The sequence below is a fragment of the Nerophis lumbriciformis genome, linkage group LG20 (assembly GCF_033978685.3).
Source record: "Nerophis lumbriciformis linkage group LG20, RoL_Nlum_v2.1, whole genome shotgun sequence".
Lineage (NCBI taxonomy): Eukaryota > Metazoa > Chordata > Actinopteri > Syngnathiformes > Syngnathidae > Nerophis > Nerophis lumbriciformis.
Window position 1 is genome coordinate 10881170 of NC_084567.2, and position 24960 is coordinate 10906129.

The following is a 24960-nucleotide window of genomic DNA, read 5'->3' on the forward strand; positions in this document are numbered from 1 at the left end:
CATTGTAGACCGGCCTAGATGTGGTTTCAAACAAATACTTAAGTCTTAAAGGCCTACTGAAACCCACTACTACCGACCACGCAGTCTGATAGTTTATATATCAATGATGAAATCTTAACATTGCAACACATGCCAATACGGCCGGGTTAGCTTACTTAAGTGCAATTTTAAATTTCGCGCCAAAATATCCTGCTGAAAACGTCTCGGTATGATGACGTCCGCGCGTGACGACAGGGATTGTAGAGGACATTTTGGGACAGCATGGTGGCCAGCTATTAAGTCGTCTGTTTTCATCGCAAAATTCCACAGTATTCTGGACATCTGTGTTGGTGAATCTTTTGCAATTTGTTCAATGAATAATGGAGACAGCAAAGAAGAAAGCTGTAGGTGGGAAGCAGTGTATTGCGGCCGGCTGCAGCACAAACACAGCCGGCATTGTTTACATACCCGAAAGATGACAGTCAAGCTTTACCATTGGCCTGTGGAGAACTGGGACAACAGAGACTCATACCAGGAGGACTTTGAGTTGGATACGCAGACGCGGTACCGTGAGTACGCAGCTGCGGCTTCCAAACATTTGATCGCTTGCCCGTACGTGCGTGCCGCTATGTGCATGTCACATACGTAACTTTGGGGACTTTGGGGAAATATAAGTGCTGTATGAACTTTGGGGAGGTGAACGGTACTTTGGGCTGTGGGATTGAGTGTGTTGTGCAGGTGTTTGAGTTGTATTGGCGGGTTATATGGACGGGAGGGGGGAGGTGTTTGTTATGCGGGATTAATTTGAGGCATATTAAATATAAGCCTGGTTGTGTTGTGGCTAATAGAGTATATATATGTCTTGTGTTTATTTACTGTTTTAGTCATTCCCAGCTGAATATCAGGTCCCACCCGCCTCTCACAGCATCTTCCCTATCTGAATCGCTCCCACTGCCCTCTAGTCCTTCACTCTCACTTTCCTCATCCACAAATCTTTCATCCTCGCTCAAATTAATGGGGAACTCGTCGCTTTCTCGGCCCGAATCGCTCTCGCTGCTGGTGGCCATGATTATAAACAATGTGCAGATGTGAGGAGCTCCACAACTGGTTTTGTCACGCGCATATCGTCTGCTACTTCCGGTAGAGGCAAGGCTTTTTTATCAGCGACCAAAAGTTGCGAACTTTATCGTCGATGTTCTCTACTAAATCCTTTCAGCAAAAATATGGCAATATCGCGAAATGATCAAGTATGACACATAAAATGGACCTGCTATCCCCGTTTAAATAAGAAAATCGCATTTCAGTAGGCCTTTAAACAGCCAAGTGACTTACTTCTCCATCAGGTCCGATAGCACTGGTGCCTTCACCGACGTCTCCATCCACCCTCTAGACATTCACAAACACATTAGGAGCAATGACAGGGGCTTTGATCACAATACAATTCCATTTATGTCATGTCCAACAATGACACCCTACCTTCTTCTTCTTCTTCTTCCTCTTCTTCTCCTTGGCGGCCTGCGCGGCTTTGTGTTCGTACACGAGGGAGGTGAGGTTGGCCACGTACTCGTCCGTCTGCTGCAGCAAGTACGCCAGGCGCTTGTCCTTCTTTTGGTCAATCAGTTTACGGTAGCCCTCCTCGTCCTCGGCCTGGGTTTGGGGGATTTTGACAGAGGGCTTATTTGCTGCGGTAGAGGCTTACATTATTAAGCTCAGCTTGATGGTCATACAAAGCCAGAATTTAATGCATTTACAAACAAGCTGAAAGTGAAGAAGATCTTGTCAATTAGTTTACCTCTTGATGTATTATTAGGTTTGCGTATGCATGATGAAAACTAAATAGATACCATGGAGGATGAACACACTCTGCATTGCAAGTAAGGCAGAGGCGTCTAACGTGCACCCCAGGTGCCATTTCTTTTTTTTTTTAATCAGGCTTGGCCCACAAAAAAACACTTCCTAGAGAATTGTAAATGTTGAATATTGCAAGAGATCAAACTAATGGTAATTAGTAACTACTTTGTCACAGATAACATCAAGATGAGATGTAGGTTGCTTTTTCTTTAAACATATTCAAATTCAATAATAGTTTGGCTATGTTGTACAGAGTTTCCCCTAGATTGCCACTATATAAGTGGGGTGGGGGCGTGGTCAATATGACATCATATATATGACATGATCATTTTGATTTGCAATGATGCATATATTTTCTTTAAAAAGGCTAAAAAAATATGTATGAATATATAAAAATATTACTGTTATTTGTTATTAATATTACCATTAATAGTATTAACATTATTTTCTTGTATCATCAGAATAAGAATCACTATCAGCTTTAACACAAGGACTTTGACTTTGTTCAATGCAGTTTTTATTGTTGTTAATTGTAAAAGGTAACACAGGCTACAATTTATTGCAATTTAGTTGCCGAATACGTAAACAGTCCTTTAATTAGATTTGAAAAAAATAACTTTAAGTGTTTTCTCCACAAAGAAGTCACTGTAAAACTAACCACACTAAAGAAAGTACATTATATATACACATGCAGTGCACACACATGTATGAATCACGTTAAATTAATAATATAGTTTGAAATAAACGGAAAAAAGCAATACAATTATGCAGAACGAAGGTTGAGGTCTATTGCCACTAGCTTGATGCTAACGTACAATGGACTCGCTCATAGACAAGCTAACTCAAATTAGCATGGGCGACGATAGACAATCATTCACACTCACATTCATATCTATGGACAATTTACAGTCTCCAATGATGTGAACATGAATATTTTTGCAATGTGGGAGGAAACTGGGATGCCCGGAGAAAACCCACACACACACGGGACAAATGTACACTCCACATAGCGATGTCCAAAGGAAGGTTCAAAGACGCACACGGCGTAAAGTTAGACTTTATTGTCGGTAGTAATGTCAAAAGATTTAGGGTAGTTTACACTGGCTTTAACAAGAAATGCATTAATTAAATTAAAATACCTTTCTCTCCTTAGTTTTTGCCAGGTGTCAACTCGTTTAGGTGCGCGGCACGTTTTTTAAAACTTTTTTATTTAGTTTTTGCGTATCATTGACTATGTTTGCTGAAATAATTGTATTTAATGAAAAAGAATAATAAGTTAGTTTAAAAATGGTGTTGATATTGTTACAAAGCCAACAGCATTCACCATAAATACATTGAAAATGTACAGTTAATACATATGATCGGTATTGACCGACATCACTCATGGATGATAATGTATTGGAATCGGGCCACAGGATAGGAACATCTGTAATTGTACAGCAGGGAAGGGATTCATATATTCCTGGGTGGATATCACGTGAGAGAAAGCAGTCTGCTGGAAATAATGGAATTGCCACAAAAAACACTAGGATAGTCAACACTCTCTTGCCATCTGGCGGCTAAAGTGGGTAGCAGTGCACACCTCAATTTGTCACGTTTCATGTGTCAGGTAAACCGCGACTAATGGGGCTATATGAATCCCCTTCCTACTGCAGGCATGTCAGCACCCTTTGAAAAAAAAAAAAAGAGGAACACTTCTATCGGCGTAATGTGCTGCCACACAAGCCCTGAAAGAAAATTTAGAAAATCAAGACTACATTTCCTGCAATTGAATGCATTGCTATACTAGATTTTACCTTTAGATTTATTCTCATCTACCAACCTCTTTTGGCTGTCTTTTTGACACTTATATGTCGCATGTAATGTACCACAGAAATGTTTTTTTTTTTAAAGGAGATAATTTACTAACATTATTATTAGGGATGTCCGATAATATCGGACTGCCGATGTTATCGGCTGATAAATGCTTTAAAATGTAATATCGGAAATTATCGGTATCGGTTTCAAAATTATCGGTATCGGTTTCGAAAAGTAAAATCTATGACTTTTTAAAAGACCGCTGTGTATACGGTCGTAGGGAGAAGTACAGAGCGCCAATAAACCTTAAAGGCACTTCCTTTGTGTGCTGGCCCAGTCACATAATATCTACGTCTTTTCACAATACGAGTGAATGCCACGTATACTTGATCAAGAGCCATACAGGTCACACTGAGAGTGGTCGTATAAACAACTTTAACACTGTTACAAATATGCGCCACACTGTGAACCCACACTAAACAAGAATGACAAACACATTTCGGGAGAACATCCGCACCGTAACACAACATAAACACAACAGAACAAATACCCAGAACCCCTTGCAGCACTAACTCTTCCGGGACGCTACAATATACACCCCAACCCCTTGTTACATTGTTTAATGCATCCAGTGGGGCATCACAACAAAATTAGGCATAATAATGTGTTAATTCTACGACTGTATATATCGGTATCGGTGGATATCGGAATCGGTAATTAAGAGTTGGACAATATCGGAATATCGGTAAAAAAGCCATTATAGGACATCTGTAATTATTATCATTGAAAATGTAACGTAAAATTCAATAACATCTGAGCCGAGGATGTCGTTGTGGCTTGTGCAGCCCTTTGAGACACTCGTGATTTAGGGCTATATAAGTAAACATTGATTGATTGAAGAACTCAGAAAACCTTTCCCATTTGGCAACGCTATCCTGTAGCCACGCCCCCTCGGGTAATATACTTCCAGTGTTGTGACCTGTGTTTACATCCGTCACGTCAAAAATATACCTGGCTAGTGATAAATACTAACAGTGTTCGGGTTGATTAGGTTTGTGGCTCACAGGCAACAACAACAAGCACGCTAACTCGATGGTTAGCAACGAGCAAGCTTGTTTCGGTGCTCCTGATCGCAACTCAGTGTGGCAAGAGGACCACCAGCAAGTACCTGCGGCTGAGGCGAGCGTTCAACAAATCTTGTTTGGATCGCATGTCGTACTGATATTTCATTAAAAAAACGCGGATATTTTGACGTTAAAATTAATGTTTAAAAACACGGATATTCGCGTTTTCGCGGACATTTCACATGCCTGCTACTGTAATACACAAATTGCGTAGAGTGTGTTACCATAAGTCTCCTCATTCTCTCCTTCTCGATCCTTTCAGTCTCTTTCTTCTGCTCCCTCTCCGTGTTGGTGTGCCAGGTCGCAATGGCTCGAGTGAGCTTTTGGTTTTTCCCGGACACGGAGCGGTGGTACTCCTTGAAGTCTTTAGCATGCTGAAGAATACTGTTGAGGTATTCCTGGGGGGGTGGGGGGGGGACACATAACCAACATTGACTTGGTGCATGGGGGGACAAGAGCACAGTGGTGCTCATCATAAAAATCAAAATGAAAAGTAAAGTGAACCTGGTGCTTCTGTCTGCGTTTCTTCTCTTGCTCCAGCTTTTGCTGCTTCTCCAGCTTCTCCGTCATGCGCGCCTCCCTCAGCGTCTGGCGCTTGCTGCGCCGGTAGGCTTTGGAGTTGAGGGCCGTCTCCAGGGTGGTGTCCCGCCTCATGCACGCTACCACGTCCTGCCTCAGCTGGAGGATGGATGGCAGCACAAGTTTAATTTCATGATGAAAAAATTAGGGATCGGGCTGCCGATATTATCGGCCGATAAATGCTTTAAAATGTAATATCGTAAATTATCGGTATCGGTTTCAAAAGGTAAAATTTATGTTTTTTTAAAACGCCGCTGTGTACACGGACGTAGGGAGAAGTACAGAGCGCCAATGAACCTTAAAGGCACTGCCTTTGCGTGCCGGCCCAGTCACATAATCTCTACGGCTTTTCACACGCTCACAAGTGAATGCAAGGCATACTTGATCAACAGCCATACAGGTCACACTGAGGGTGGCCGTATAAACAACTTTAAGACTGTTACAAATATGCGCCACACTGTGAACCCACACCAAACAAGAATGATAAACACATTTCGGGAGAACATCCGCACCGTAACACAACATAAACACAACAGAACAAATACCCAGAACCCCTTGCAGCACTATCTCTTCCGGGACGCTACAATATACACCCCCCGCTGACCCCCCTCAGCCCCGCCCCCCCCAACCCCGCCCACCTCAACCTCCTAATGCTCTCTCAGGGAGAGCATGTCCCAAATTCCAAGCTGCTGTTTTGAGGCATGTTAAAAAAAATTATGCACTTTGTGACTTCAATAATAAATATGGCAGTGCCCTGTTGGCACTTTTTTCCATAACTTGAGTTGAAGTTGTTCTCTTATTTTGGAAAACCTTGTTACATTGTTTAATGCATCCAGCGGGGGATCACAACAAAATTAGGCATAATAATGTGTTAATTCCACAACTGTATATATCGGTATCGGTTGGTATCGGTAATTAAGAGGTGGACAATATCGGAATATCGGCAAAAAAACAATTATCGGACATCTCTAGAAAAAATACAATAATAACCTTACATTGAGTGAAGATGAGAGGGAAGAAATGTTGTTTACCTGCCGCTGGAAGTTGAGGAGACGCAGTGCCTTGAGCTCCACTGTTGCCTTGGTCCTCAGGTCGGGTGGCAGGGAGCCCGGCAGACTCTCCAGCTCTTGGATGCGATGTGCAATTCGAGCCTGCAGCCTATGGGGGGCGCCATTATGAAAGTGAATAGTCAAATTAATGAATCAAGCCAGCCAGGGGATTGAAAAGGATGATACATTTTTAGCCTTTTCATTTTAATACCTGTACTCTCTCTCCTGCAGGATGCCCACCGGGTCCAGGCCCTGGGGCTTCTGGATGGGCGTGACTCGGTTCTGTTTCTGCTGCATCTGCAGCATAGGGGACACCTGCTGGCCCGCCGGCTGAGGGGTCATGGAGCCGCCTGGCAGCGGCACCGACGGCATGACGGGGGCCTGCGGGGGTGCGGGGGAAGGCCGACCGCTGGCAGCCGGGGCGAGGTGCTTGGAGGCGCTGGCTGGATTGTCACCACCCTGGCCTGGAGAAGCACAAGCTTTAGTGTGGCTTCTCTGACGATGCGCCACACTTTATGTTACTTTTCAGGAGCAAGTCCTCTTGCTTCAAGTTCAAATAATCGGTTCTTGCTCCTACTTTGGCAAGTATTATTAGACATTTTTGTTTGAGACATGTGACCCAGGTAGGGATGTCCCGATCCAGGTTTTTGCACTTCCGATCCGATACCGATATTGTTTTTGCACTTCCGATCCGATACCGATACTGACCGATACCGATACTGACCGATACTGATACTGACCGATACTGGCCTATCCGAGCATGTATTAAAGTTTAAAGTTATTTAGCCTACTTAGTTGTCAGAATCATGTTGAAAAAGGTTTTAGTACTCTTGATAACAACTAGCCATCTGAATTAGGGGAGTTTGAATAATACACAATGGTTGGTAACAAGAAACTGACCTGTTTATTCAAGGATAAACACAAAATAGACAAAATTATACATGACAAACAGAAACGGCATCATTGAAACTCGGGCTGGGCAATATGGCCTTTTTTTAATATTGCGATATTTTAAGGCCATATTGCGATACACGATATACAGTATATCTCGATATTTTGCCTTAGCCTTGAATGAACACTTGATGCATATAATCACAGCAGTATGATGATTCTATGTGTTTTGATTGATTGATTGAGACTTTTATTAGTAGGTTGAACAGTGAAGTACATATTCCGTACAATTGACCACTAAATGGTAACACCCCAATAAGTTTTTCAGTCCACTTAAATTGATTCAAGATACAGATATATACTATCATCATAATACAGTCATCACACAAGATAATCACATTGAATTATTTACATTATTTATAATCCAGGGTGTGGAGGGGGGCGCCGGATGTAAGTGTCAAAAAGACAGCCAAAAGAGTTTGATATGAGAATAAATCTAAAGTTAAAATATAGGGTAGAAATGCACCCATTTGCAGGAAATGTAGTCTTGATTTTCAACATTTTCTTTCAAGGCTTGCATGTCTACATTAAAACATTCTTCTTCATACTGCATTAATATATGCTACTTTTAAACTTTCATGCAGAGAAGGAAATCACAACTAAAAAAATCACTAATTATTTCATACGGCGTTGATGTGGAAATGTTTTCCTCGGCATTTTGATAGTGTGGGCATGTGGCACCGAATGGAGATAAGCGTCTTGACAGACGTTACAATATTTGAACAATGATGACGAAAACGGTTTTCTCTGTCGTGTCCATGTGTCGAAAATTGTTATGCGCTTATTTTTTTATTTGATTTTGTGCGTGGCATATAATTGCTATACGCAGAGGACTCTTGAGCAGTGCGCAATAGCACAGGCGCGCACCTTAGAGGAAACGTTGGTCACACGGCTCCGCTAGCATCACAGCTAACGTTAGCCATGCTGCTACCTCTCTGCTGGGAGAGGACGTATACGTATGTGACGTATGACGTGACAGTATGTGACGTATGACGTGACAGTATGTGACGTGTGTAAGAAGGTGCGCTTGCTGTCTGTGAGAGGGAGACACAGAAAAGAGTGAGAAGAGCCTGTCGTGTAATGCCAGCAGCTAAAAGCAACTGCGTGAGAATCCACAGACCTGTGGATGTGTTGAAGGTGTGCTGGAAAATGCGGAACGGAAATTAGGGAGCAGCAGAAAAGTGGAATGTATTATTTAAATCGGTGCGTTGGAAAACACGGACCGGAGTTCTTTTTTTTTTAAACTAGATCTGCATCGGCATTTTCCCATGCCTTGCCGATACGCATTTTTTGGCAAATATCGGCGGCCGATCCGATCCAAATATCGGATTGGGACATCCCTAATCATAAAACTGGTGTGATTATATGGATCAAGTGTTAATTCAAGGCAAAGGCAAAATATTGCGATATATATCGTGTATCCTCAAGATATTAATAAAAGGCCATTTTACCCAGCCCTAGTGTGATATGACTTTTCTGACAGAAACGTCCTTCTGCTTTTCTTCCTTTCTAACTGCCGCCTACTCTTTGTGCCACCCCAGGATACAGTGGATTGGCTGTTTATTTACTGGGACCTAATGACAATGCAGAACCAGGATGATTGACAGACTACGACTAACAAGTTAGATGTACAAAAGTACACACATTTTACCATCAACCACGCTTTCTAATACCAAATATTTGGTAAGGACAATAAAAACTCTTGTATTTGTATTGTTAGTGTGAAGATAGATGAATTTATTCAACTCTGCATATGGTCTTTTGATTAATTTTAATATTAACAACTCTTGTTTTTTTAAATGCACTCTTTTATAAAAGTGACTAACTGTACGCACTGTATTCTGAATTATTTTATATATTTTTGATAAAGCTACCGTATTTTTCGGACTATAAGTCGCAGTTTTTTTCATAGTTTGGCCGGTCTCCAGTGCGACTTATATATGTTTTTTTCCTTTTTTATTATGCATTTTCGGCAGGTGCGACTTATACTACGGTGCAACTTATACTCAGAAAAATACGGTAACCCAAGGAGTGAATTAAAAAACATCTAATGCTTTTCTGTGAAGGAAAGAAAACAAGCGATTAAATGAATGTAAGCTCAATATCAGATGTGGTTTGCAAAGCTTGCACTGGAGTTACATCAGTTCAATTCAAAGGATGAGGATGTGTTGACTAGGAGCCAATATTGCATTCTAAAACAGCACATTTATCAATATAAACAAGCATTAAATAATTATAGTTGCATATTACTTACACATGCAAAGTCTCCAAGGCAGAAGCTTAAGAAAGTATCCAATAACAAACGTGTTTGCATCTACGTCATTAAAAAAATATTGTGGCCAAAAATAAACAATTATTAATCCACTTTAACTAAAATACATCATAAATCCATTCCAGGTGGATAATTTCGGACTGCCGATATTATCGGACATCTCTAGTTCTAATGTTAGTGTTGTATCAGAAGGGAAAACGTTGCATTGGGACAGTATCAATAAATATTTCTGAATGAAATTCATCTTTATTGTTAAATATATCTCAAGCTGAATTTAAAAGGCGATAGTTAAATTGGAATCACTGAATGTGTACACTGTAACCTGATTAGTTGACAAATTGTAAAGATGGTCGATGACTAATCGGCAATCAAAGCAGTCGTTAGTTGCATTTCTAATCTGAAAGGCGGTAGCGCTTTGACTCGAGATGCTCTGACAATAGAAATCACAGGAAGTAACGCAGCAGAAGATCATTAGACAAGACTTGCTCTACCACTGCCATTTGTAAATAAAAGACAGGACCACCACCTCCACAATCCAAATTCAACCTCCGACTGCATCATCTTCCCGGTCTTTCCCTACTTGTAAAGAAATTCACTTCCATGTCCTTTGAAACAGGAGCGTGATGCAAGAAGATGCATCCAGTCTAGTGACAGTTTCGTCACCCCCTTTCAGCCTTTATGATGTGTGGAATGAAAGCGTGCGCTCTAGTTAGCCACACTGTCTGCTAGGGTTGTACGGTATACCGGTACAAGTATAGTATCACGATACTAATGTATCATATTCGGTACTATACCGCCTGTAAAAAGTACCGGTCAACGGCATGGGTGGATCTACACCTGACATCCATTGTAATGATACCAAGTACAGGAGCGTATCTAGTCGACACTACTACGATTACATCAATATTTTTTCGCATCACAAAATATGTGTTTTTTTTTTTTTAAATGTATATTATGTTTATAACACATGACACATGAGGACTTTGAATATGACCAATGTATGATCCTGTAACTACTTGGTATCGGATTGAATAAGTGATTAATTCATTTTAACAGAAGTGTAGATAGAACATGTTAAAAGAGAAAGTAAGCAGATATTACCAGTAAATGAACAAGTAGACTTTGTTTGTTTACTTACTACTAAAAGGCAAGTTGTCTTGTATGTTCACTATTTTATTTAAAGGGGAACATTATCACAATTTCAGAATGGTTAAAACCATTAAAAATCAGTTCCCAGTGGCTTATTATATTTTTCGAAGTTTTTTTCAAAATTTTACCCATCACGCAATATCCCTAAAAAAAGCTTCAAAGTGCCTGATTTTAACCATCGTTATATACACCCGTCCATTTTCCTGTGACGTCACATAGTGAATACAAACAAACATGGCGGAAAGAACAGCAAGATATAGCGACATTAGCTCGGATTCAGACTCGGATTTCAGCGGCTTAAGCGATTCAACAGATTACGCATGTATTGAAACGGATGGTTGTAGTGTGGAGGCAGGTAGCGAAAACGAAATTGAAGAAGAAACTGAAGCTATTGAGCCATATCGGTTTGAACCGTATGCAAGCGAAACCGACGAAAACGACACGACAGCCAGCGACACGGGAGAAAGCAAGGACGAATTCGGCGATCACCTTCTAACCAACGATTGGTATGTGTTTGTTTGGCATTAAAGGAAACTAACAACTATGAACTAGGTTTACAGCATATGAAATACATTTGGCAACAACATGCACTTTGAGAGTGCAGACAGCCCAATTTTCATCAATTAATATATTCTGTAGACATACCCTCATGTCAGCAGGCCAGGGAAGCTAGGGTCGATATTCTTCTCTTGATCATCTTCGGTGGCATAAGGGACGGTGTGAGCCAAGACATCCAGGGGGTTTAGCTCGCTCATCTGCGGGAACAAACTGCCGCCATTGCTTGCCGTGCTACCGAAGTCCTTTGTCCCTGAATTGCTCACACACTCCGGCAGATTCAATGGGGGTCTGGCGGCAGATTTCTTTGACTTTATCGTTGGAAATGCATCTGCTTTCAGTGTCGCAGGATATCCACACATTCTTGCCATCTCTGTCATAGCATAGCTTTCGTCGGTAAAGTGTGCGGAACAAACGTCCAATTTCTTGCCACTTTCGCATCTTTGGGCCACTGGTGCAACTTGAATCCGTCCCTGTTCGTGTTGTTACACCCTCCGACAACACACCAACGAGGCATGATGTCTCCAAGGTACGGAAAACAGTCGAAAAAACGGAAAATAACTGAGCTGATTTGACTCGGTGTTTGAGAAAATGGCGGATTGCTTCTTGATGTGACGTCACGTTGTGACGTCATCGCTCTGAGAGCGAATATTAGAAAGGCGTTTAATTTGCCAAAATTCACCCATTTAGAGTTTGGAAATCGGTTAAAAAAATATATGGTCTTGTTTCTGCAACATCAAGGTATATATTGACGCTTACATAGGTCTGGTGATAATGTTCCCCTTTAAGGACAAACTTGCAATAAGAAACATATGTAATGTACCGTAAGATTTTTTGTTAAAATAAAGCCAATAATGCAATGTTTGTGGTCCCCTTTATTTAGAAAAGTATGGGAAAGTACCGAAAAGTATCGAAATACATTTGGTACCGGTACCTAAATATTGGTATCGGGACAACACTACTGTGCGCATATATATACACTGTATCTAAATTCTTACAACACCTACCGTCAGGCCAAGGTTTGGGTCCTGTGCTTTGATTGTGACCTTGCATCACCGGAGTGGGGCAGGGGCTTGACTGGGATCCACCCAAAGGTGCCATGGGCATGCCTTTAAAACAGAATACAAGAATAGAAGTTCATCATTAAACTTAATTTATAATGTAATTAGTTGTGAAATACAGTGCACATATCTAGTAACTGAACATATTACAAGCAATAATAGATTTTTAAAATATTTTTTACCAGATAATCTTTTTAAGTGGTTAAAATAAAATCTAATTGATGAAATAATGGACAATTTTGCATTATATTTTAAATAGATGTGGCACAATAAATATGAGGAATTTTAGTGATATTTTGTCTAAAGTTACAATTTAAGTCTAGGTGTTTGATTGTGTGACTTTGTCTTCACTGCATTGGCCTATTTTTTGTCCTAAGATACGATAATTTTATGACCCTTACACATTCTTGGAGCTTGCTGGGGACAGCTCCAAACCCCCACCTTCTCTGTGAATAGGACAAAGATTGCTGTGATGTTCTAATTTATATATTTATAATTTATGTCTATGTGTGCATTGCATGGAGGTTTTTTTCCCACTCCAGACTAGGCCCCCTTAGGAGCCAAGTCTAGATTGTATTTTTTTTACTCATCTTTTTCCCCAGCGTTTTACCTTTTTCCCATCTCGTGGCGAAGTTGGTAGAGTGGCTGTGCCAGCAATCGGAGAGTTGCTGGTTAGTGGGGTTCAATCCCCACCTTCTACCATCCTAGTCACGTCCGTTGTGTCCTTGGGCAAGACACTTCACCCCTTGCTCCTGATGGCTGCTGGTTAGCGCCTTGCATGGCAGCTCCCGCCATCAGTGTGTGAATGTGTGTGTGAATGGGTGAATGTGGTAATACTGTCAAAGCGCTTTGAGTACCTTGAAGGTAGAAAAGCGCTATACAAGTATAACCCATTTATCATTTATTTATTTTACGGGGCGCCTTAAAATGGCGACCCATCAGCGTTCCTGTTCTGTAACCCTGTACACTGTTTGTTCTGTCTAATCTTGAACGGGTGTGTGCTAAAAAAAAAGGTTTTGTTGTACTTGTGCAATGACAATAAAGACCTATCTAAATCTGAATCTATCGGATATAGTATTTGTCCAAAGGGGTTTCTTTTATGATTGATGTTGTATGTGTTGAATCAAAACATTCCTGGGTTTTGCGAATATCACAATCGGTTAAAGTGTGTTTTGGTCATTTCTCCCTTCCTCTCCCAGGATGAGAAATTTCGCCTAAACCCCTTCTGTCCCGCCCCCTGTCATTCCCAAAAGCTATAAAGTTCTGGAGGAGTACATTATCTTTTTCTCACTTTTTCTTCCTCTCCTTCTTTCTTTCTGTAGCAATGTTAAATTTCTCCTTTGTAATCTGATGTTATTTGAGATATCAAATAAATATTCGCTGGACAATTCTTTATTGAATGGAAAACATTCCAAAACAGACAACATACCGATAAATCCAATAATATAAAAAAATAGCTCTAATAACAGATAAAAAATAAAATTAAAAAAACACTACATTGCTGAAAGGCCTGTTCTGAGCTGTAGGCAGGGATGCAACGATTAACCGGTTTTACCAGTGTTAGTTGGTGTATGCCTTTAAAAGGGTGTCATCACCAAAACCACAAAGTTGGCGTCTGTGGCATGCTCTGCGGCAGGTGAACTGTTAGGGTGGACAGACACTTGAGTTGTGCGCAGGCTGGTAATGGTCCTGCATGACGGCTGCATGAGGAAAGAAGGTAAGGTTTTCTCTCACTTGCCTGACTTACAATCTAGGCATTCTGTTCTGACATTTGTTCGCTTTTTTTGTTCCCTGTGCAGCACAGCTGGTGTGGCTGTTGGGTGAACCGGTTGTGCTAATTACCAATTTAATTAATCTCGCCCAGTGCGGCTGGCGTGGGTGACGTGGTGGTGCGGCCGCCGCAGTTTTCTTAGGGCTCCGCAGTGGGTGTGTGCCCCATGTAGCGCGACTTTTTGGGTAAGCTGACTCGCCTGTCTGGCTTGGTATGAAAATATTTTAATTACAAGCTGTGACATTCTTTCTCTGGTGTGCAGATACGTGCCTCTTTTGTTTATTACGCATCATCATTATGCGTCCAACTTCTTTCCCTGGCAGGCAGCTACGAGCACGCTGGCTTTAATTGGCCAATCATCGGCGGACACCGCTGTTTGGGATAAATCCTTCTTGAATTTGGTTTCACTCAGAGCACTATTTCGTTTCGTTTTCCATCAATTTAGATTTATTCGATATAATCTATGATTTGATATGTTAATCATTTGAATTCTTTAATACTGTTGTATAGTAATTGTAGTTGTTACCAGCGAAAATGTATTTCTTTTCATTTGGATGTAGTTATTCCTAATTTTAACAGTACCGGTAGTTAAAATCTTGCTTTTCTTATTTTAGTTTTCCGTTTAGAATTTGGTCATATATACTAAGTCATATGGTTGTTCTCAACATTTTGTGTCGAATGGCCTGGTTGAGATAGACCGAGAGTTGGTTTTAAACTCATGTTCACCTGTCAATGTTTATATGCTGGAGAGAAAGTTTCATATTTGATTTATTGTTTGTACGAGGAGGGAGGCAATCTCAATTGGTGCGATTTCCTTTGTGTTTGTGTGTGTTAATGTGCGTGTAAGTGTGTATATTTGCAGGTGCTTTAGGCCGAAACTGTCACGGCGGGGGGGTCGCGGCTTACTGCGGGGTTCGTTCCCCCGGGATGCAGATGGACCACTCCGGACAGGGCGTGCAGGTAGGAACATGATTTAATTTTCGAAAATCAAAGACGTACCAAAAACAGAAAACAAGCAGAAGGAAAAACGTGCCGAAGCTAAGGTACAAACTAGCGCAGGAAGCATAAACTAGGAGACAAGAAATACTAACGTAACCTGTTGCGTATGGCAAACAATGAAGCCAGACTGAGCGTGGCGAGAAAGGTGAATGAATAGCTCTCTGATTAGTGGTCGACAGCAGGTGAGCGTGCCGACCACTAACCAGAGGCAGGTGAACCCAATTAATCCCCATGGAAACTAAAACAAACCCAGAGGTGCACAAACAGGAACTAAGGGAGTCCAAAACTAACAGAAAATAACAAAACATGATCCGAGCCACGGATCATGACAGAAACGAGTCGCAGTTCCCTTTTCCTGGTGGTAGTGTTTCTTACAAATAATTTGGTTTGATCAACTGGTGGTATTTTGGGGGGATGTGTTCTTCCTGGGAGCCCTGCCGTCGTGTCTATTTTAACCCTTGTTATACTTCAAAATCTTAAAAATGAAAAGTCGAAATATATTCATATTCCGGTTATTCCTCATAAAACATGTTGGTGACTTGAGGCCATTTGCGGGTTTTTTTTCATTAACATTAAGAAATTGTATTTTTTATATCACTACTCAACAAGTGAGGTCAAAAAGGACCTTAAGCAGTTCCTATGGAATCTTCCATGAACCTTTAATCCCAAGGCAACTCTGACTGTCCTAGTTACACATTTGATGTCGTCTCTCATCTATGATGCAACTTTGACTGTCAATACCAGGGGTCCCCAAACTATGGCCCGCGGGCCGGATCCGGCCCCCCAGCAACCAAAATCCGGCCCACAGGACGTCCCAAGTAAAAAAAAAAAGTTTATTTTTATTTTTTTTATTTATCTTTCCTTTCTAATCCCATTTTCTACCGCTTGTTACTCTTGGTGTCTCCTAGCCGCTCAGGCAAATCATATTGTCTAAAAATGAATTTTCCCATCGATATCGTGACAATGTTAAAAGTTGATGAACATCAATGTCAATTGATGTTAAATGACAAAACGGATTATAAAGACAATGTATATATACATACATATATATATATATATATATATATATATATATATATATACATACATATATATATATATATATATATATATATATATATATGTATCAGTGAGGCGGGGCCTCACCTGCCATCATGGAAAGAAAAAAAATGTATTAAATTGTTATATGTATCCAGTGATTATACTATAAAGTTATTTTCCATTTAACTTCACCAGTTTTAGATTATTTTTATTCAAAATCGCTGAATTTTCACATTTGCCGTTCAAATACTGAGAAGAGACGGTGCGGTGATCAGCAGCCAGTTGAGGCACGTCACTCAGTGCCTCAACATGGATTGCGGACTCGGCTAACTGCTGGCCTGCTGTGCAGTGAGACCGTATTGCTATATGAATTATATTATACATTTCCATAGTTTAGTTAGCTGAGGTATATAATGTACAGTGTATTTTGTCAACAACTGTATGTGTGTAAAGTATTTCTTGTGCTGAGCGATCATAAAACTGCTGCGAAGACGCACTGGCTGAGGCACGCGTTACCACGCCTCCTGGTGCTTAAGACACGTTCGCCGCAGACTGCACCCACCGACGGGAACGCCACACCCAAACCCTCCACGTGCAAGACCGAATCCACCCAAAAAAAGTCACTTAACAAGAAGCCAAAAAGTGCAAAAACAACATTGCTCGCGCCGGAGGAGCCGTGAACGACTGCAAGGACACTACATTAGGTACACCTGCAGACTGCAGCACGGATTTCATATTTCATTCATTCACAACTCCTCCACACCGAACACCACTGTACCCGCACTTATAAGTAACGGTAAGACCATAATAACGTTTTTTTTATTAAATGTGCTTTTTTGTGTGCTACAGTTTGTATGTGCAAAGTTAAAGTTAAGTTAAAGCAGGGGCGTCACTAGCTTTTAAGGACAGGGGGGGCTTTGCCCCCAGGAGAGGCACAGGATGCGAGCTAATGTTACGCACGAGCACAAAACTTCACAAACGGCTAACAAAGACTTAGAAATTATTCATTGTTATTATGTTCCCCGGGACGATGGCTTTTAACCATATATTTTCTTTTTCTTTTTATGTATTTATTCATTTTACATTTTATATTAAATGTCTTGGTTTTTCCTCCCTCTGAAAATCCTATTAAATGTTTAACAAGCCATCCTATAATAATAAAACAGCTATTAATGTAACAATACAATAAAACAAATATATTTAATTATGTTTTTTTCATTATTTTAACAATAGGCTTATGTATATTACTTTATATAGATTCTACAAGAAACACAAAACTTAAAAAATAAATGATTTACAATTGCACACACAAGGTTTTGTGCAGCTTCACTCATTGTAAAGGAAGATAATGTACTTCGTACACCTGCAGGACCGCAAGCAAGGTCGCAGAGAAAATGCGGGCTGGAATTTGAGTGATGTGGGCATTTTCTATATGAACAAGTGGAATGGATTGGATACCGATGCACGAAAGGGGCTCTCTATCTTATGCTACGAAGTGAGGGGAAACTGAGTGAATAATAACAGGTTATATGATTATTTATTTAAACTCATATTTGGGCCACTTTATAATGAATATGTCGGCATTTATTTGTAAAAAAAACCCAAAAAAACACCAAATTATTTAGGGGGGCTTAAGAATATTTTAGGGGGGCTTGAGCCCCCCTAAAATAGGCCTAACAACGCCAATGAGTTAAAGTACCAATGATTGTCACACACACTAGGTGTGGTGAAATATGTCCTCTGCATTTGACCCAGCCCCTTGATCACCCCCTGGGATGTGAGGGGAGCAGTGGGCAGCAGCGGCGCCGCGCCCGGGAATAATTGTTGGTGATTTAACCCCCAATTCCAACCCTTGATGCTGCGTGCCAAGCAGGGAAGAATGCTGGTATGAGCTTTTAAACATAACCCGTTAACTGCTGCCAATCAAATGGTGAATAAGATACTCTTTAGGGTTCATATGTTTGTAAATCTGACTGTGATGAAGTCAGTGCCTCACCAGTCATGAACCTCACCGCACGTCACTGATACATACATACATACATATATATATATATATATATATATATATATATATATACAGCCTGGCCCCCGGCCAAATTTTTTTAACCCAATGCAGCCCCCGAGTCAAAAAGTTTGGGGACCCCTGGTCAATACTGTCCCACTTACACATTTGATGTCAGCAGTCTCACATATATGTACATACATGTATTATTTCCATTTATGAACTTATTTTATATAAACCTTTTTTATAATGCTTTTTTGACAGAATATGATGTGCGATCATGTTGGTGATCAATTGTGTGATCAGATTATTTTACTTTGTTTTTAGCAAAACAGTATATTGTTAGCTAACACTCACGCTTGCACTTTGTACCTAACGAGGCTAATTTTATATTAACTAGTTTTTTGTATGACTTATAGTTTTCTGTGCATTTCAAAAAGGCATTTCTAATGTTTTTTATAGTAACATGGCTGCCAGGGGGCCAACTAAGATCCCTGTGGACCTTGCCCGACAAATGATCCAGAACGGATGGGATGATAAGTCTATTAGAGGCATTGATTCAGAATCTGACATCTTAGATGTAGAGGACCCAAACTTTTGTCCCCCCCACTCTCAACATGGCCAGTCAGACAGTTCTCTAAAGAGAAAATGGGTATTGTGTAGGCAAGGGCTCTCACCTTCAAGCCAGGCTAATATTCTAAGTAGTCAGCCAGGGCCTGCACCTGAGTTTAGTACTGTCTCCCAAATTGAGGCAGAGAAGCAGTTCATTTCTGATAATATAACAGAAGGTGGTGCTGACCTGCACAAATACCTACTTACATGTATTTTGCTGTGTAAAAATGACCTCCTGAGTGGTGACATTAGATGTGTAGGTGAGACAGTATTGACAGTCAAAGTTGCATCAGATGTGTAAGCGGGATAATCAGAATTGCTTTGAATTAAATGTTTATGGATTATTGATGTTTGCAAGTAGAGATGTCCGATAATATCAAACTGACGATCAATGTTCCCTCTAATTGTTCATGTGTGTGAGCAAACACAAAAACTCCCTGAGCATTCAGTGGAGCACATGTGAGCTACATCGCACGTGGCAATACCAGCAGCACACCTGTCTCAAACCAATCTTTTATAATAACACTCAAATGAGAGGAGTCATTTTCATGAGATTATTTTGTAATATTAGTGATTTGGCCCACTTGTGATGAAAATAAAATACATCTTGTTTTTCATAAGCTATGGACTAGTATTGTACAATATGTCTGGGTGGGGGTCCTGCTTTGAAAATCATTTGTACCCCTTTCAGAGATCACATTTAGTTCCCCTTAAACATCCTCATGTTGCACAATGAAATGTAAGCATAGGATGAAGTGTGCATTCCTGTAACAGCATTCCATGATTAATATCAATAAATTAACATTAATAATAAATGACAGTAGAATAAGCACACGTATGACTGAGGAGTCATAGTGTAACTTTGTGTGGTGTTTGAGTTGTCCGACTTTTTGCGTGGCCTTAAACGCACCAGTGGCTTAGTGGTATGCGTGTTGGTGACAGATGACAAGTTTCTTTTGGCCTGGTTTGTACGGCAGAAAATGACTAGTTTTTCGACATAAAAGTTTTTTACTCATGTTTTTGGTGTGGTTTTGGCCGAATATAAACAGTTTTGCTAAATAAAGTGATCGATAAAATTCCTGTCCTCGAAGCATCTCGATAGACGTTACAATAATTGAACGGTGTTCAATTGAACGGTGTTGACAAACACCGTTAGGGCCGCTTGTTGTCACTGTCACTCAGAGTTGCATTGCAAAATTACACAGAATAAATGTGTTTATTTTTGTTTAGAATTCAGATGGGATTTGATTTGGTGCGCGGCATATATTTGCTGTGCGCAGAGGACGCTTGAGCAGTGCGCAATTGCGCAGGCGCGCACCTTAGAGGGAACGTTGCTGCCGATATTATCGGCCGATAAATGCTTTAAAATGTTATATAGGAAATTATCGGTATCGGTTTCAAAAAGTAAAATTTATGACTTTTTAAAACGCAGCTGTGCGGAGTGGTACACGGACGTAGAGAGAAGTACAGAGCGCCAATAAACCTTAAAGGCCTTTGCGTGCCGGCCCAATCACATAACATCTACGGCTTTTCACACACACAAGTGAATACAAGACATACTTGGTCAACATCCATACAGGTCACACTGAGGGTGGCCATGTAAACAACTTTAACACTGTTACAAATATGCGCCACACTGTGAACCCACACCAAACAAGAATGCCAAACACATTTCGGGAGAACATCCGCACCGTAACACAACATAAACACAACAGAACAAATACTCAGAACCCCTTGCAGCACTAACTCTTCCGGGACGCTACAATATACACCCCCCGCCCCACCTCAACCCCGCTCCCCCCAACCCCGCCCACCTCAACCTCCTCATGCTCTCTCAGGGAAACCATGTCCCAAATTCCTAGCTGTTGTTTTGAGGCATGTTAAAAAAATAATGCACTTTGTGACTTCAATAATAAATATGGCAGTGCCATGTTGGCATTTTTTTCCATAACTTGAGTTGATTTATTTTGGAAAACCTTGCTACATTGTTTAATGCATCCAGCGGGGCATCACAACAAAATTAGGCATATTAATGTGTTAATTCCACGACTGTATATATCGGTATCGGTTGATATCGGAATGGGTAATTAAAAGTTGGACAATATCGGAATATCGGCAAAAAAGCCATTATCGGACATCTCTAGTTGCAAGTTATATGAAAAGTTTGGTGATTTGATAAACTTGTGTTTACTACCACAAGGAATTGTGTATAATACCTTAAAGGACATCTTCATACCTTGAGACCTGCTGTAAGGACTACCACCCGGCCCCTGTTGCTGCGGCTGCGGCTGCATTGTGGGTAGGCTCCTCTTGCCCTGAACAGCCAACTGAAGGTTGTCGGGCAGTGGCTGCCCCCGGGCCAGGATCTTGTAGGCCAGGATTTGAGCTCTGAGCTGCTGCAGTTGGCCCGAACTGAACGTGGACGGCCCCCTGCCCTGCTGGCCACCGCCTCCGTGGGGATCCATGGGCATCATGGGGCCTTGCTGGGAGGGAGGCATATGGGGCGGCGTGGGTCCTCCGCCCCCTGACATAGGGCTGGATGCATGCTCGTGCACGCTCATGGGTGACGGATGGGGCGACATGTAACCTAAAAAAATTTGGGAAAAAAAACAATGTGCTTTTAAGTGCACACACACCATTTAATGGACATTACAAAAGTGGTTAAATGTACCCTGGCTATGCTGGTCCATGGGGCTCTGTGGGGGGCCCATGCCACTGTGGAGGGACCTCATTCCCACACCTTTCATGGCGCCAAAGTGCATCACGTCAGCCATGGCTTTGTCACTCATTCCCTCCATGGGCTGAAACACAAACAATGATGTTATATATACCTGCTTAGGGAATGCAATTTAATGGTTCAAAAAAGTAGGCTTCACTACACATCTTAAAATCTAAAGAACTAGTGAAGTGAATTATATTTATATAGCGCTTTTTTTCTAGTGACTCGAAGCGCTTTACTAAGTGAAACCCATTATCTAAGTTACATTTAAAGCAGTGTGGGTGGCACTGGGAGCAGGTGGGTAAAGTGTCTTGCCCAAGGACACAACGGTGGTGACTATGATGGCGGAAGCGGGGATCGAACCTGGAACCCTCAAGTTGCTGGCACGGCCACTCTACCAGCCGAGCTATAACTAGACGCCAGTCAGCGCTAGACGGTGTTTAATATTTACTTTTTCTTTCGCAAAACTGCTAACCTGGCATGACGCTGCTGTTTAAATGTGAGTGTAACGTTAGCATGGCTTTGCTGATGTTGCAAACGTTTGTCTGTCCCATTCCTTAATCTTACGTTGTTGTATGTCAAAAATGTCAAACTCAAGGCCCGGGAGCCAGATCTGGCCCGCCACATTATTTAATGTGGCCTGCAAAAGCTTTAAAGCAATATGCGTCAATGCAGTACTTTACAAAATGTATTAGTTCTTTCCATTTTGACAGAAAAAAATACACATATTTCATGCAATTGCATATCTTTTAAAATTAAATATTATCTAATAATGCAACAAATATAATACTATCATACATTTCAAACTTTTTTTTGTTAACATAAAAATAATAATGACAAATATGTGCTTGACCTATGATTTCAAAGCAAGTTGTCCATCCAACTGTGCACTGTAAAAACAACAATACTGCAGAATATACAGTAAAAAACTGTCAGCTCAGGTCATCAATCAATCAATCAATGTTTATGTATATACCCCTAAATCACAAGTGTCTCAAAGGGCTGCACAAGCCACAACGACATCCGCGGTACAGAGCCCACATAAGGGCAAGGAAAAACTCACAACCCCAATGGGACGTCGAGGTGCTAGGATTTTGCCGTACAAGAACTATAGTACCATTTTTCCATTTACAGTAATATGCTGTAAAAACCACCATCAATTTTACAGTAAAACTGTAGCGACTGAGCTGCCAGTTTTTTTTTACTGAAAATCTAAAGATTTGAAAAAAAATATATGTAATCAAATGCATGTACAATTGTATAATAATACCTTGAGGTGAATCCTCATACATGTACATCCATAAATTATTCACGGTTACAAGCGGTCCTCAGCCACAACTGCGATTTGGCCCTCAGTGAAAACCAGTTCGACTCCCCCTGTTGAATGATGCATATTTCTTGATGACATCATGGTGACCACGCCCACAACTACCCACCACCACAGGTATCTTGGCAGTTTAGGGGAAACCCTGTGTCACCCAGCCGTACTGCATAATTAATCTAATTATAACCACAATCACAATTTTAGCTTCTACGATTAAATGAGGGTGATCGTCGTCTATATTAACATATAAAAAGCAGGCTCTCCTTCATATCGAATCAAGCACTTTTCCAACAGCAGCGGCAGTAGAGGCCTATGTACAAGCACAAAACCCTACCACCATACCTAATTCAAACATTAACATTATTAGTATCAGAGATGTCCGATAATATCGGACTGCCGATATAATCGGCCAATAAATGCTTTAAAATGTAATATCGGAAATTATCGGTATTGGTTTCAAAAAGTAAAATGTATGACTTTTTAAAACGCAGCTGTACGGAGTGGTACACGGACGTAGGGTGAAGTACAGCGCGCCAATAAACCTTAAAGGCACTGCCTTTGCGTGCCTGCCCAATCACGTAATATCTACGGCTTTTCACACACACAAGTGAATGCACACATACTTGGTCAATAGCCATACAGGTCACACTGAGGGTGGCCGTATAAACAACTTTAACACTGTTACAAATATGCGCCACACTGTGAACCCACACCAAACAAGAATGACAAACACATTTCGGGAGAACATCCGCACCGTAACACAACATAAACACAACAGGACAAATACCCAGAACCCCTTGCAGCACTAACTCTTCCGGGACGCTACCCCCTATCCCAAACCCCGCCCACCTCAACCTCCTCATGAGAGCATGTCCCAAATTCCAAGCTGCTGTTTTGAGGCATGTTAAAAAAAAAAAATGCACTTTGTGAAAGTCAAAGTATAGTATTTCCCATAGTTGTAGTGGGTATCAGGATTATCTCAGGGAGAGCATGTCCCAAATCCCAAGCTGCTGTTTTGAGGCATGTTAAAAAAAAAAAATGCACTTTGTGACTTCAATAATAAATATGGCAGTGCCATGTTGGCATTTTTTCCCATAACATGAGTGGATTTATTTTGGAAAACCTTGTTACATTGTTTAATGCATCCAGCGGGGCATCACAACAAAACTAGGCATAATAATGTGTTAATTCCACGACTGTATATATCGGTATCGGTTGATATCGGAATCGGTAATTAAGAGTCGGACAATATCGGAATATCGGCAAAAAAGCCATTATCGGACATCTCTAATTATTATTATTAACATTGAGATGGAACGATTATCAGTGCCGATATTTGGCATTTTGACATATAGAGGCATCAGCTTTTTAAAAATATTGATAATAGGTAGTAATATTTAACCTCTTTTATCACCTTTGCTATCATTTCAAATGTAACAATCATCTGCCTTTTTTTAATCTGACAGACTCATTTAAAACTGGTCAGTTTGGCTCAGATGCAGTTGCGCCTGTCTTCAGCTCTGTCCCGCCCACGGCACCATCTGGTTACGCAAACTGTGCGCGAGTAAGAGGCATACTTACAGAATACCTTAAAAAACTTCATGAACATAAGCGACAGCTGTCTTGCAACAAAGCTGCTGTAATTATCAATATGGAAGCAGTCTGTTGTATTAGAAGCTTGTGTGATTGAGAGAGATTAAAGAACTCAAACTAAACTTTTCAAGTTTTTTTGCAGGGACACACAAAGAAGAGAGAGAATTGTGTGTGCCACACGAGAAGTGTGGCACACACAATGTTGTGTAAGATTTGTATCACTGAAATATAGGCCTTGGCGATAACAAATTTCCTTTTTATTTTGTCGCCAAATGAATGTTGGATATATAGACTCTCAATTGCAAATAACTTTTTTTGTATAAACTTTTTTGGGATATTAATTGGTATGTAAACTTTTAAATATTAATCAATTCATCAAAGTTTATTTATATATCCCTTTATTACGAATGCCTCAAAAAAAATCTTGACGTTAATAAAACAAACAAATAATAACAATAAAGTATACTTTGTCTGTTTGCAAAATGTTTCACTTGAATACAAATCACAACCAAAAGCAATAAAATATGTTAAG

The 24960-nt window shown here is 40.7% G+C and overlaps 1 protein-coding gene across 3 annotated transcripts in view; it reads right to left on the minus strand.

Moving 5' to 3' along the window:
- The window catches only part of smarca2 (SWI/SNF related BAF chromatin remodeling complex subunit ATPase 2), a 167431-nt gene that overhangs the window by 126208 nt on the left and 16263 nt on the right, over positions 1-24960 (minus strand). For all 3 annotated transcript variants that reach the window (XM_061980411.1, XM_061980410.1, XM_061980409.1), the window contains exons 3-11: positions 21464-21593; positions 21029-21379; positions 12314-12415; positions 6591-6843; positions 6362-6488; positions 5256-5429; positions 4976-5149; positions 1456-1626; positions 1312-1365 (exon numbers count right to left, since the gene is read on the minus strand). In XM_061980411.1, the coding sequence (XP_061836395.1) occupies positions 1312-1365; positions 1456-1626; positions 4976-5149; positions 5256-5429; positions 6362-6488; positions 6591-6843; positions 12314-12415; positions 21029-21379; positions 21464-21593 (1536 nt within the window). The remainder of the gene's footprint in view (positions 1-1311; positions 1366-1455; positions 1627-4975; positions 5150-5255; positions 5430-6361; positions 6489-6590; positions 6844-12313; positions 12416-21028; positions 21380-21463; positions 21594-24960) is intronic.